At 41.8% G+C, this 13,197-nt stretch overlaps 2 protein-coding genes across 20 annotated transcripts in view; one reads left to right on the top strand and one right to left on the bottom strand.

Moving 5' to 3' along the window:
• LOC121685229 (arginyl-tRNA--protein transferase 1) overlaps positions 1-2,652 on the bottom strand; it is a 102,582-nt gene extending 99,930 nt beyond the window's left edge. For 3 of the 5 annotated variants that reach the window (XR_006023299.1, XM_042065635.1, XM_042065634.1), the window contains exon 1: positions 1,764-1,905. Coding sequence is in view for 4 of the 5 variants with exons in the window: in XM_042065635.1 (XP_041921569.1) it covers positions 1,764-1,863 (100 nt within the window). In the remaining variant the exon portion in view is untranslated. Of the gene's footprint in view, positions 1-1,763; positions 1,906-2,480 lie in introns of those variants that run through there. The other 2 variants (XM_042065637.1, XM_042065636.1) reach the window with 2 other exon arrangements.
• A 1,591-nt stretch (positions 2,653-4,243) lies between these two features.
• lrrfip2 (leucine rich repeat (in FLII) interacting protein 2) overlaps positions 4,244-13,197 on the top strand; it is a 33,457-nt gene continuing 24,503 nt past the window's right edge. For 4 of the 15 annotated variants that reach the window (XM_042066298.1, XM_042066303.1, XM_042066299.1 and 1 more), the window contains exons 1-2: positions 4,245-4,706; positions 6,596-6,755. In XM_042066298.1, the coding sequence (XP_041922232.1) occupies positions 6,672-6,755 (84 nt within the window). In that variant the 5' untranslated portion in view covers positions 4,245-4,706; positions 6,596-6,671. Of the gene's footprint in view, positions 4,707-6,595; positions 6,756-13,197 lie in introns of all 15 variants that reach the window. The other 11 variants (XM_042066302.1, XM_042066304.1, XM_042066296.1 and 8 more) reach the window with 10 other exon arrangements.

Raw genomic sequence — 13,197 nt, 5'->3', positions numbered from 1 at the left:
TGGTTTTCCATTTAAAAATAGCTGCACACTGAAGATGCTTTGCATCACTGACTTAGACAGACTTCTTCCGGGTTTGGGGTAGCGAAAAGGTCCATAGCTGCCTGTGCCAATCCTCTCCAGGACATGACAGGCCATTCCAGCACCAGACAGCCCTGTCTGTGCCAGCTGGCTGCGACTGAGCTAATCCCATTAGCATGATGCAAAACAGTACCCGCACTACCCGGAAAAGGTTGTATGCGCAACCTTTCCAGTGACATGGACATGGACATGAAAGTGACTGTGCTCTCCCAGTCATTAGGATGCTCACAAATTCCCACACAGTTGGTCACTTTCCTGTGACCCAATCCGTTGTCCAGATTAGCAGGTCAGTCAGAGTCATTAAATGCAGACCCTTTGGCAAAGATTATTTTAAAAACAGAAGGCAATGACCAAAGACCCTATGATCCCTAGCACGGATAAGGTTATCCTGGGCCTACTCTCTCAGATTACCTGCTGCAACTCTGAGCCTTCTCCACTACACTTCCTGAATTACACAGTGTCTAATTATAGTGCCCAGATTACAGTAAGGGTCATTTATTGGAGGCCCAAACAGTGACCGGGAGGTGAAACTGCTATGGACTCTATAACACCCCGAACACACATACAGACCAACACAACCCTGAAGAAAAATACTTCCCATTTTCTTATTAAGCCATTTTTAACATTGTCTTCAAATCTCAAGACTCGTTTCCTAAAAACAAGCCGTCCAAGGTCAAGGCCTAAGTCCACTAGGACAATGCGGAGTGATGACAGAGATTTTAGTGACAGATCCATAACTTTTACTTTTACTCTCATACACACAACCCACATCTCTCTGGGAGCATAATAAAGAACAGTCAATGATATTATCCTAGTTATCTTAGAACAAATTAACTCACACTTCTAGATTGCTCCTAATGTCTCTAAACAACCCAATTGTGAGCAGAGCATACCCAAGTAAAGCTATAGATTTATAGCTGTTAGACATAGCCAGTGTTGAATAAACAGGACCTGCAGGCGGCACATCAGACCAGTCTGATACATGCAGTTTCTCCTGCACACATTATCAATCCATTCTTCAAACCCTACATAAACACCGATATTTGCTGACATACAAATGTCAAAAAATGATTCAACGGCTGCGATGAAGGAGCTCCACTTAAAACAATCTACCTCGGGTCGCTTTCTGAAGAGTTATTCAACATCGGCTGAAGTGCCGAGACAGGCTAGCCTCATAGCACAGAAGTTCCTATGACAAAACACACTATGGTAGACTCAATGGCCTTATATTTTTTTTAAGTAAGTACCGTGCTGCTTGCCACAACATATCATGTTATAATTAAACTTAAATGGGCCAGTTTTGCTAATGTCGCTGCGATTATCGAGCCTGAATTGCCACCACCAGCCTAGCATTCTACTTATCCCGTCATTAAACATTAGCCTCCAATGACAGCTGAACTGACGTTAGCATGGTAACATTAACTGGGCTCTTGTCGAAGTTCATGGAGGGTATTTTTCAGACAAGCGACAAAGTATTAATGGGAGAAAATACTGCCACGAGGCACAGGCCCAGCCGTCATTCTTAAAAGTCGCTGGCTGTAGAAGCTATGGTTAGCACAGATGAGTTGCTAAAGCCAGCTAGCAACGTTAGCCAACATGGATCCAACTGATTCAAGAGTGTAAGGAGAAAATGTGATTTTAAAAAGGAATGTAGTTATAACGTCAGTCTCGCTGCTTCTACTCACCATGCGAGAAGTTGCCTTTTTCGTTTTTACAATAGCCACAGCGATATCCATCATCTCCTCCAAAATATTCTACAATACTGTACGAGCTACCTGCTGCCATGTTCCTAAATGGTCACAACTGACCAGCACCAGAGAGCAACCCGGCTATATTATGAGGGAACACCTCTTTTCACCATAGAAAAAATGAGAATGACATTTCAGAATGGGATGACTGTGCTATGTACTAAAACAATTGACCTTATCATAATTTACTAACCAGAAAGTCGTAAACTGAGATTACACAATGCCAACATTCAGCAGAATTTAACAACTTTGTGCATCCGCCAGCCAGCATATTAGGCCCCTGATAACTGCTTGCACCAGCTTTGCACTGCACAGGTGGTCTACAAACCCTATGCGTTTCAGTTTGGTTAGCAAAGTTTAGTTAGATTTTAGAGCTCTACGGTCTCTTTGCTTTAAACAATTGCTTTAACCCCCCACTTTGGCTGATGACGTTGAAAAAATTCAGGCAAAGTAGGCTAGCTGATTTCAGAATCCGCTTTGGTCCTCTCTGTTATTGAGGGTTCGCTTAAAAGGGACAAGTTGTTAAATGTTGCCTCGATAAACTTTGTTGCATTCAGTAGCGTTACCTTAAAAAAGTACGCGCGTCACTATCCTATAAGAGCCATGTTTGCAGCATGTCCACACCACGAAATTGCTAGCCAGGCTGTTACTTACCATACGAAACTTTTCCACGAGAAACTCCGCAGTATCCACATCTATATCCAGACCTTGTACCTTTTATTTCTACAATAGTGTGCATCTATAGGATTGGGTAGACAACTTGATAATGTCCTCACGCACTCCCAATGCACATGCTAGTGCACTGACAGATCTACCCACCAAGAGTCAACGAGGAGAAAGAGAGGATAGCCTACTACGGGTGTAAATGATGTGCACAGATATATGAACAGGGAACCAGGGCAATTCGATAATGGTGAACGTTCTACCAAACCTTTCTCTGTTGATATTCTGGTTGTAGGCTTTTTTTTCACGTAGGCTACAGCTATATCTGCTTGGGACATTTGCCCATTAATGTTTTCCCTCATTGCTTATTTTATTAGGCTATTGATTGAATTGACATTGTTGTTTATTATTGCTATTCTCCTTATTATAGATTGACCAACATTCTAATCTGTTCCCTGTTAAATTTTAATTATGTTGTTTTTGTATTTGTGTGTCGCTTTGGGGGCGTCTGCCAAATCCCATAAACATAACCATAGCTGTTTTTTGCATTTGGCAGACACGTGGTCCAAATCAAATACAGTAAACCACCAAATAAAGTTGAACCTGCATTAAGCATAATAGCCTAATAGCAATAATAACAATATAATAGCCTAATAACAATGTCAATCAACAATACAAATAATGAGTTTTCTAACAAAACTAAAGAAAAACATTAACAAAATCATAACTCTAAAGAGAATCCATTCCATGCAAGGTGAGAACGTAGAACATTAACTCATTCCACCAACGAGAAATCACTGAGGAAAAGAGTCTTGTGATTTCTAGCATTAATGGATGGTGGACACAGCATCAGGACCGCATTGGGTGAGAGGGGACGTAGAGCTAGAACTAAAATATGGAATTGAAATAGCAAGGTGCATAGGAAACCAACAAAGAGTAACTAACTAATAAGAGTAATGAGCCCATTTGCATTTTGAAAGTAGTGGATATAGGACAGACATGTATTGATAATTTGGCTGTAGGTACACAAAGTAATTTCTGTAGGCCACACAATATTCAAATTTGCATGTATCATAATACTAAATATTTTTTCCATGTGATATGTAATACATTAAATATTACTGTTAATAAAAAAGGACAGAATGGTAAAGAGAATATGGCTACTTTAGGCTACATAATATAGTATTCTAATAGGCCTACATAATATATATTTCCTCGTATGGTCTGTTTTTCCATATCGTTACGACTATAAAGTTGTAACATTGTAATGCAATTCGTGAAGATAAATGTTAAATGTAGGGGATAGCATATTTTCAGGTGTGCAGTTGTTTTGTCTTGTCAGGAAGGAATGGGAAGGTAGACAGAAGCTACATATTTCTGCAATATCCTTTTTCGTCAACAGAGGGCTACCTTTTCTTACTTACACACACACACACACACACACACACTTGGGAAGCATTGGGAAAACCAAGGATAAACTTTGCACAAAATATGTAGCCTACCATGAACGTCATATTTGTTGTGTCAACTGTTTAAAACTGCATTGGAATATGTTTATTAGAAGAAAGCATGATGGTCAACCTATCAGAACAAAAAGCAACACATTGTACTATTTCCAAAGAGCATGTAGGGATGCAGTCAGATGGCAGTTTCAAATTCAAACAGTGTCAACGTTTGAGGTTGCTTCGTTTGCTGGCAGTCCAAATAAAAGTCATGAGCGCATATGAGGGTGGATCATTGGGGGTTGCCAGTTGCTGATGGAAAATAACGCCTTTGCCTCCACCCTGGCTTCACTTACATCCGGGGAAAGTGTAGCGTCACCCACTGACATCTCCAAGAATCGGTGGACAGTGGTGGTGAGGGAAACGAGGACAGTGCTGACCAGGATAAAAAGAAAGGGCATTTTTGCCAAATAAGACCTGTTTTAATAGTATCGGTGTGCACCGGAGTCAATAAAGACTGGAGTGTGAGAGCCCTGGACAAAAAAAATACTTGGAAAAGATTACGAAGGAACTAAATTCTTTGGGAAGTGTAACGTGACGGGCAGTGTCAGTTTGCGCTGTCACAACTCGCGGAGAACTGAGGTTAGCTAGCAAGTGGGCTAGCTAGCCAGCTAGCTTAGTTGTTAAAAAGGACTGCTCTATTTTGAATTGCGGTCACTGCGCTAAAGAGGACACGAGCGACTTGTCCCCCATGTTGATTGAATAATAACACAAGGTAAGGATTATATTTTAAACTGTCATGAAATTCAATGCCGCTTAAATAATTACAGCTAATAGTTAGCCAGGTAGCTATCAATAAGCCAGATAACGTTAGTTTCAAGGGTGGCTAACCAGCTAGCTTGCTTGGTGGATGGCAAATTATTCCATGGACGTTAGCTAGCTAGCTCTTTGGCTAGCTGGCATTGTGATAACCCCTGCTTTGGGCTAACATCAGCACACTAAATATGGGTTGTTTTGTTTGGTGTTTCATTGAGCATTTGTTTAGAAGTGACCATAAATACGCAGAGGGCAAGTTAGAAAAAGTTTTCTATGGTAGCCGGGAGCCCGTTAGGATTGTTAACTCTATCGCTACGGTAACTATATTTAGCAAGCCATTACGTTACACCAAGGTATGAGATACTTCGCTACCCAGAAAGGGCTGTCCGTTTTTAGGTGTCCATGAACAACAGCCTGACGGCTTTGTATTCAGTCAACATTAGCAAAAGATATTCACCTGACATAGTTTGTTGATGAACGCCCGTCTAACAAACTGACTGACTAACCTTAACGACAGCAGATAAAAGTCAGCAACATATTAACTGACTTGCTGGTCGCCAGTTTGATCTTGGAAGAAGCGAATGTGTGCAATACTGTTCAATTAGTGGTGAATAATGAATCATTCAGTACGATTAGATTGTCATTGGCTGACTACTAGACTTACTCACGTTAGGTCAAATCCATACTTTATATATAAGGCTGTGCATGTGTAGTAGCCTAGACCTAGATAGGCTTAATCGTAAATCAATAAAATAAGGGATGCACTGGCATGCATTCAGATTATACATGAAAAGAAATGCATGCAGAAGAGCTTTGAGTAAACATTTGTAGAAATATGCGGTATGCTTATCTAACGAATTCCTCTAGCTTTAGAGGTACCCATTCATACATTTGCCTGCTTTTGTTCATGTGATTACACAGTCTAATTTACTTCAAATGCTCATGAATGACAGACCATGATGTTTAAGCAAAAATACAGCTTCCTTACTTCACAGTTCTTCTGAAAAGTCTATAATGTCTACTTTTTTTCCATCTTGTGAAGAAGCCAGACCATTGAGTCACACATATGCCCCTCCTCACTAGAGTTGGGTGGGTTTGCGCTGTGCTCCATGCCTGTAATATTTTTCCGGTTTGTCACATTGTGTAAAGCTTTGGTGACAAGCCCTTGGCATTAGCCAGCGTCAGCATTGTGCTTATCCTGTGCACACATACATCCCAGACAGCCATGACTAAGGCGGTCTACTTTTTTTTTTTTTTAACAACTATCTGGTTGACTACTTTTTCTGTTGTGTTAAAGTATTACCTCCACCAACTAACCCTGCAATGAACTGAAAATTGTTTTGCTTATCTTGGGTTGTATGCTTTAATGAAATGATTTATCGTTGTAGATGTGCCATTGTGCTGCTGGCCAAAGTCTACCTTTGTGCCAGGGCAGTGGGTTATTCAGCCAGGCAGCTCTATCATAGACTTTATAATAAGGAGGAAGTTGGTGTCGTGAAGCCTTGCACACGTGCGGTTCTGCCTGAAATAGATGCCCGATAAGTGTCCAAAGTGCATTGCAAAATGGTTGCCGAGTAGAGGGACTTGCCTAAAAGGACTTTGGTTCTATATGCCGGCATTGCCAAGGATTTCGTAGACTGCTTCAGCCTGCTGTGTGTCTGTCATAACACATGGAAGTAGTTGTGGTTGACTGTGCACTTAAAAAATGAAAAATAACAGAACCATTGCTTGCATTTTGTATTGTTGTTGCATACGATTGCACTGTTTTGAAGCATATTCAAAATGACGACCCCCCTCGTTGAAAACCGTGTTCTGTTTCGTCCACCTTTGTCCATCTTTCCTCTCCAGGAGGTTTAGCACTACAAACGTCGACCATTCTTTCTCCTGAGAGCACTTCAGAGTTGCTGGTGGGGCCGGTGAGGACATGGGGACACCAGGACGAAAACGAGCCCCTATCAAGGACCGCTTCTCAGCTGAGGATGAGGCGTTGAGTAGCATAGCCCGAGAGGTATGTGGTCCCTCTCTCTGTTTCTCTTTCCGCTTTGATTTTGACGTGCTTTCCATCTCCTACTTCCTTTTCTATCTTTCATAAGTCATTGTGTTTCTTTACAGTTCCTCACACCACACATATTTGCACTCTCGTTTTCCCTCCTCCACTCCCTCCCTCCCGCACCTGACACAGCTGTGACCTGGATTAATTAGTAACCTGAAAGACTATCATGTATTATTTGCTGGGAGATGTTGCAAGTTGTTTAGAAAATACTCTAAATATTTTTTTTTTTTTGCTGAATGTTTTAGGCAAATGTATTACAGATGGTAAATCCACATGCGTGCATAGAGCTGTAATCTCCAGATGTTGAGTCCCAGATTATTTGAAGCCAATCGTAGGTCACATAGTGCAATATTCATGACACTCGTTTCAGTGGCATTTAACCTTCTAGTTTTTTTTCTGTCTGGTATAATTTACAAATGTTACAAGTGAACTTCGACAGTAGGACTTATCAGACATAACCAGCTATCGCGTGGATGAACAGGATTTAATATAGTGTCAGAATGAGAGAGGGTTGCATGGATCCTCACTGTAATATGCCAGGGTAGGCCAGCTTTGCCCAATAGCCTGCTTGTTCTCATCTGTTTTCATTTGATTTCAGATGGTTTTGAGGAAATTTAGCCCAAGAACATTTGCAAGAAAACATTTGTTGTCTGTTGTGTCTTCATGATCATGCTTAATTAACTCTGCATGTTGTGATTCTTTTTTGGAACCTTTTGTTGAAAAATCTGGAAAATTTAAATTTAGAGGACTTGGTTTGGTTAGAAATTATGTAAAAGTTGACATAATTTAGCCAAAAATAAGTAGGGGTTTTGGGAACTTATCAATTTCAGCATATGGCTGAATACTCCTGGTTGGACGGACGTGATGCAGTTATTTTTGAAGAATTTCAATGCAATAAAATATACCAAAATGTTTTGAGTAGAGGAGATGATGGTGGGGCAATTTTGCCACAAAACAGCCCTGTGGGGCATGAAGCAACACATGTTTGCACATAGCACTGTTTAGTTTGCACGCTGTATGCTATGCAGCTGAGCCAGTTCCGCTGGTCCAGTCAAATCTGTGTGGCAGGCAGTGGCTCCTACGCTAGAGACACGGCAGCAGGGAGAAGAGGCTGAGCTAGTAGTGACATGTCTCTGGAGTTCCTGCAGCTCAGCAGCATAGGCAGTCACTTGGGGAAACCCATCTACCAAAGCCATTGCTGCAATCTGCCAAATTGGTATTTAAAGATTAAGCACGGTACACTTGTGTAATATCTCAGTACGGCTCATTGGAATTGTTTGGTCTATGGGATGTTCAGGGAGTCTTAATGGTCTTGCCATTTATGTGGTATTTCTATTTATTTGTTTATTTATTTGTATATTTCCATATTTTTACATTATTTTAAGTACGCTTCTCCGTGCTTGTTGAAGTACAGTATGTCCAGTATTGGTAGGTACGTAATGGAGGCAGTAGATTTCCACCTCACCTGGACTCTGCAGTGCATGTCTCAACAGGCAGGCTGCAGAGTGAAATGTGAAGACATACCTGAGCACTCAGCACACAGCGCACAGCAGACCTGTAATGTAATGCAGGCCTGTGATGGTAATGCAGAGTGAGTTTAATGCAATGCACTTAAGCTTACTTGGCAGATGTCTTCCTAGACATTGCGTGCTGCGCTTAATTTATTTATTCTCATGAAAATCGTTGCACTAACAGGAGGTCACCCTCTGAGAGAGTCGTGTTGAACAAATCCATCCACGGGGGGTGAATGGCTGCATTGTTGCTGCACACGTCAGGGTGTGGAGCACAGAGTCATTGTGGTACCGTAAGCGGACTCTGTTGAGGAAACTGGAGAATGCTGTTTCCCATAGATACAGGCATCATAATGAGCCCTCACAGCCCCAGTGAAATGCTGGAAGTGATGCATAACAGCAGCTGAACCAAGTCTCCTTCAAAAGAGTAGATGGATTTATGACATTGTATTGGCATGCATTTTAAACTTTACACTTGAGAATGTTGATTTAAAAATGTGAAAACAATTGAACAGCATCAGCATGATGTCAACTTTCACAACATTGTTGATTGTCTCAAAATATTCTCAATAATATTTCATATTTTGACATGACATGAACATGCTGAGTAAGAAGTAAGGAGGATATGCTTTGGGCGGTGGTAGCGTAGTGGTTAAGGAGCTGGGCTAGCATGCAGTAGCCTGAAAAGTTGTGGGTTCGATTTCCCAGCTTCCACCGTTGTGTCCTTGAGCAAGACACTTAACCCCGAATTGCTCTGGCGACAGTGGCCCTTGTAATATAATTGACATATAAGTCGCTTTGGATAAAAGTGTCTGCTATGCCAAAGTGTACTAAGTGTGTGTGTGTGTGTGTTTGTGTCCCCACACATGCAAAGCTACCAAGGAAGCTTGAGTCACCTGACTAGCCTTGGTTAAGACCATCATTAATCATGGTGTTTATGTGATAAGGCAGCAAATAGCTGGTCAATAAACTACACATGTGCTGCAGTAGAAGTGACTACTGTAATGAATAACATTCTGCTAGTTGCTGGACTCTAGTATTCTAACACTAGTACTTTCAAACATTTTTTCTAAATATTAGGCCGGGTGTGCTAAAAAAACATGCATGCATAGCTTCACTTCCTTAGAACTGATTCAAAACTGGACTCGAAGTGTATATTGACATGCAACTATGTTATTAACATTATGCAAGTATGGGGATGGTGCAAGAAGTAGGCTAGGCTAATTGCTACAGGTTTCAACTTGGTTGAACACACTGCACATGATTTGGCCAAGATCCATTTAAGGTCATATTTTTCATCTCATCCTGGTAGCAAGTCAGCTCATATGTAGGAGTATGTTCCCCTGTGTAGACCTGCATGATTTGGACTCAGGGCCGTGAGTGCAGTTTTTCAGAGGTAGACTACAGTGGCAGTTTAGCTAAGTCTGTCTCAACTCAGCTTCTGGACAACATATTTATAGCTGTTCAATTGGCTTTGGCATTGAGTTTTACTTGTTTCCAGAAATGTCAACCTTATGTTCTGTGAATGAAAAAGCTTTAGACGATTGCTCTGCTTCTGCTCATGGCCAGTCATGTGCATAGCTGCGTGCCACTGTTTTTTTGTGTTCTGTTCTGGATGCTGTACCATTTAATTTGTAAGGTGAGCGGCAGGCGTTGTGAGAGTGGCGTCGATGTGTCCAGGTCAAATTGCAGCTGATCACGGGAGTAGAGATGCACCAGCAGGCAAAACTGATGCAGTGATGTGGGTAAACAAACAAGGTTGTCCATAAGTAAGAGGTCGGACTCCTGTCCAGTGAGCTGACTAGTTCCTCCAGTCGTCCTGCCCTGCTCCCTCATCAGAGAACTCTTTGCTGCACGAGTGATGATAACAGTCTCAAAATAATAATAATAATAATAAAAAGTTTATTTTATATAGCGCCTTTCTCAAACCCAAGGTCGCTTTACATAGTAGGAAGGCAAGTAGTAAGGCATAGTTGTGTTAAACTGCAAGGATGGCAAATAGCCTACATCTCCTTCAGCTCGAGGTATATTATTTAGACCTGTAGTAGGCAAGTATGAGTGAAAGTCAGTCCTACACCTTATTCTATTGTCAAAAGTTCAGTTATGGACTGGTTTCACTTTTGCTGGCAGTGTTTAAAAAATGGAGCGGGGGGGGGGTCGGCATGCTTATGGTTGGCACAATAACGTGTTGACCACAACACAGAGATGTGTGATAGGCCTGGATATTGCCACCGTGTTCTTGCTGGTGTCAAGAAAGGGCAGTAAACGAGCAGAATCTCCGCTCAAAGCCAGGCTCAGTGCGGAAGGTCCAAAGTAGGAACTTCTCCGCCTCTCTGCCTCTCCACCCCAAGTGCAATCAGCATAGTCATGTCTGATAATGTCGGTTAACTACAGAGCACCATGGTCCACAGTAGCCTACTCTGGGACAGGAGTGTTTTTGAATAATAAGTTGTTGCCATGGCTACAATTTACATTTTGCCTTCTTGAGATAAGTGTGGGTACATGGCAAGTCGACTCCTTTTTTTTAATTTTTTTTATTCTTCTTAAAGTTCAAACGACCGCAAAGATAAGGCCACAGACAAAAAGAATGCATAAGCTACTGACTGCTAGGGGTATACATTTTTATTGAGTTTAACAATGTGTTGAATTCTCTAAATGTGTTCTTGGTTCTCTATTCTGCAATTTGCTGTGTGTTTGAGTGTGTCAGTATTGTATTAGGTCATCTAATAGGTTAAGTTTCAAAACAGGAGTGTGTATGTCATGTCGTTGGCATGCTCATATCTAGGCTAGTCCGCTTGACCCAGTATGTGTCCGATTTCCTCATCCTATGGGTAGAGTCTAAGGCAGTGGTTTTCAAAGTGGGGGCCGGGGCCGCGGGGGGGTGTCAGGGGGGCCCCAGCAAGTTGGAAGGAAAAAGAAAAGCAGCAAATACATTTAAAGAATTTAAAATATACCTATTACTATGAGGGTTGTTATACAATGCCATTATAATAATTTGTCAAATATCTGTACATTATATTTTCCATGATAATGACTGGGAATAATATTAGAGTGATAACTCTCATATAGCAGAAAGCCCCAAATGCAATTTTGTACACACTGTATGCTCCATCGCGAAGTGCTTGTTGCTAAAATAATTATTAGGATTAGCTTAATGTATTTTACATGCCGTAGTATTGTCGATGGGTTTAATAACACATCAAGGGTTTCTTTGGCCAGAACCTAGTGGTATTTGGGGGGCCTGGTCATGGACCAGGGATGGCTTGACTATCTTAAGCTAACTTTACTGTTAAACTTATAGTTGTTAAAATACTAAATTAGATACAGTTGACTGTGTTGAGGAAAAATGTAACAGTAAGTGTGCGTGTGCACGCACGAACGAGAAGGAATGGTGCTCACCAGTAGCACTGCTCAGATTACAACCCCGTTCCACTCCTGATGAGAACTGGGGGCTGATGGGAGCTGGTGGGGGGGGATGGACGTGTGTGTGTGTGTGTGTGTGTGTGTGTAGGGTGGTGATGGGCTATAGATAGACACAGAGCTCAGCTGTGCCACTCTGCCTCCCAAGTCAGTCTTCCTGTCAGACAGAGGAACAGGTATGCCGTACAGAGGCCAGGCTTCACACTCTCAAACGCGTGGACACACGGAAGCGCAGACAGAAACACACACACACGTGCACATGCTTACATTGACACACATACTGTAATGCTGACACACTTTTGTAGCACCTGTGAATGTAAACTTGGACAGATGTATCCACTCAAATCACACGCAAACCCAGACAGACGAAAACGTACAAAACACACAGCTGCACAAACACATACGTACACACACGCAGTCCCACACAGTTTAGTCATGCATGATAAAACGAGAAATTCTTGCACAAATGAAAAAAGCAAACCCCTCTGTTGCAAGTCACACTTCCTTGAGCACTTCCCTATCCACTTTCAGAATCCGCAGAGAAATGCAGAAACTGGGAGACTGAGAAGATGTACCAGGCCACCACTACTGTAGACATGCTGGAGTGTGAAACTGTTTCTGAAGCCTTCCTCACACTGTTGTCTGACACCAGCAGTTGAATGGCTTAAATGCGTACACACGCTGTAGGGGACTAATTAACATTAAGTTCAATATTGGAAGATGAATGAATGTTGTCAGTATTCCCTCAGGGTCACAGACTATGATTGGCTCAGCCCTTGATGGTATGTCAAGTGTGTCATTCTACAGTTGTCTACTGTTTGTACTATGGTTGATTGTTGTAAATGATGGCAATAAACATTTAACCTGACTCTCGCCAGATGAATTTTGTTCCGCCTAGCTCCACCTAGCTCCACTCACATCCATCTGGGATCGCTTCCGTTGAGTGATTTCGGCACCAGATTTTATAGTAGAGCCAATCAGGATGCAGGGCGGGAGTTTAATAGATGTGACGTAGCGTAGAAGCGACTGTGAGACTGTTCTCAGTGTCACGGGTTGGCTTCGATGTGAGTGGTTGAAGTAGCACGTCAATAGATGACGAACAAGTGGCTTATCCAATCATATGCAAGGATTTTTGATAAGGCCCAGCCTTCTGAAACACCACTCCAATGGATCGATCCCAGATGGATAAGTGGAGCTAGGCAGAACGAAATTCATCTGGCGGGAGTCAGATTAATAAACATTAGCCTAGCATTAAAAATGAGCAGTTTAAAGTAAAGTCATGTAGCCTACATAAAAAGGCAAATAGTAATAGATTAAATTATTTTAACAGAATAATAACAAAGGCAAATGTAAGGAGACTTGATTAGCTAGATGCAAGGCAAACCGATGAGTCCCTAAACACTTTTTTTAAAAAACCTAAACGACCGCTAGAACAAAGAGCAAAGGTAAATCATTCCACTATCGAT

This window comes from Alosa sapidissima, chromosome 16 (genome assembly GCF_018492685.1).
Source record: "Alosa sapidissima isolate fAloSap1 chromosome 16, fAloSap1.pri, whole genome shotgun sequence".
In the NCBI taxonomy this organism is placed as follows: Eukaryota; Metazoa; Chordata; class Actinopteri; order Clupeiformes; family Clupeidae; genus Alosa; species Alosa sapidissima.
Note: the sequence above shows the minus strand (reverse complement) of the source record. Positions and strands in the feature narration are given on the sequence as shown.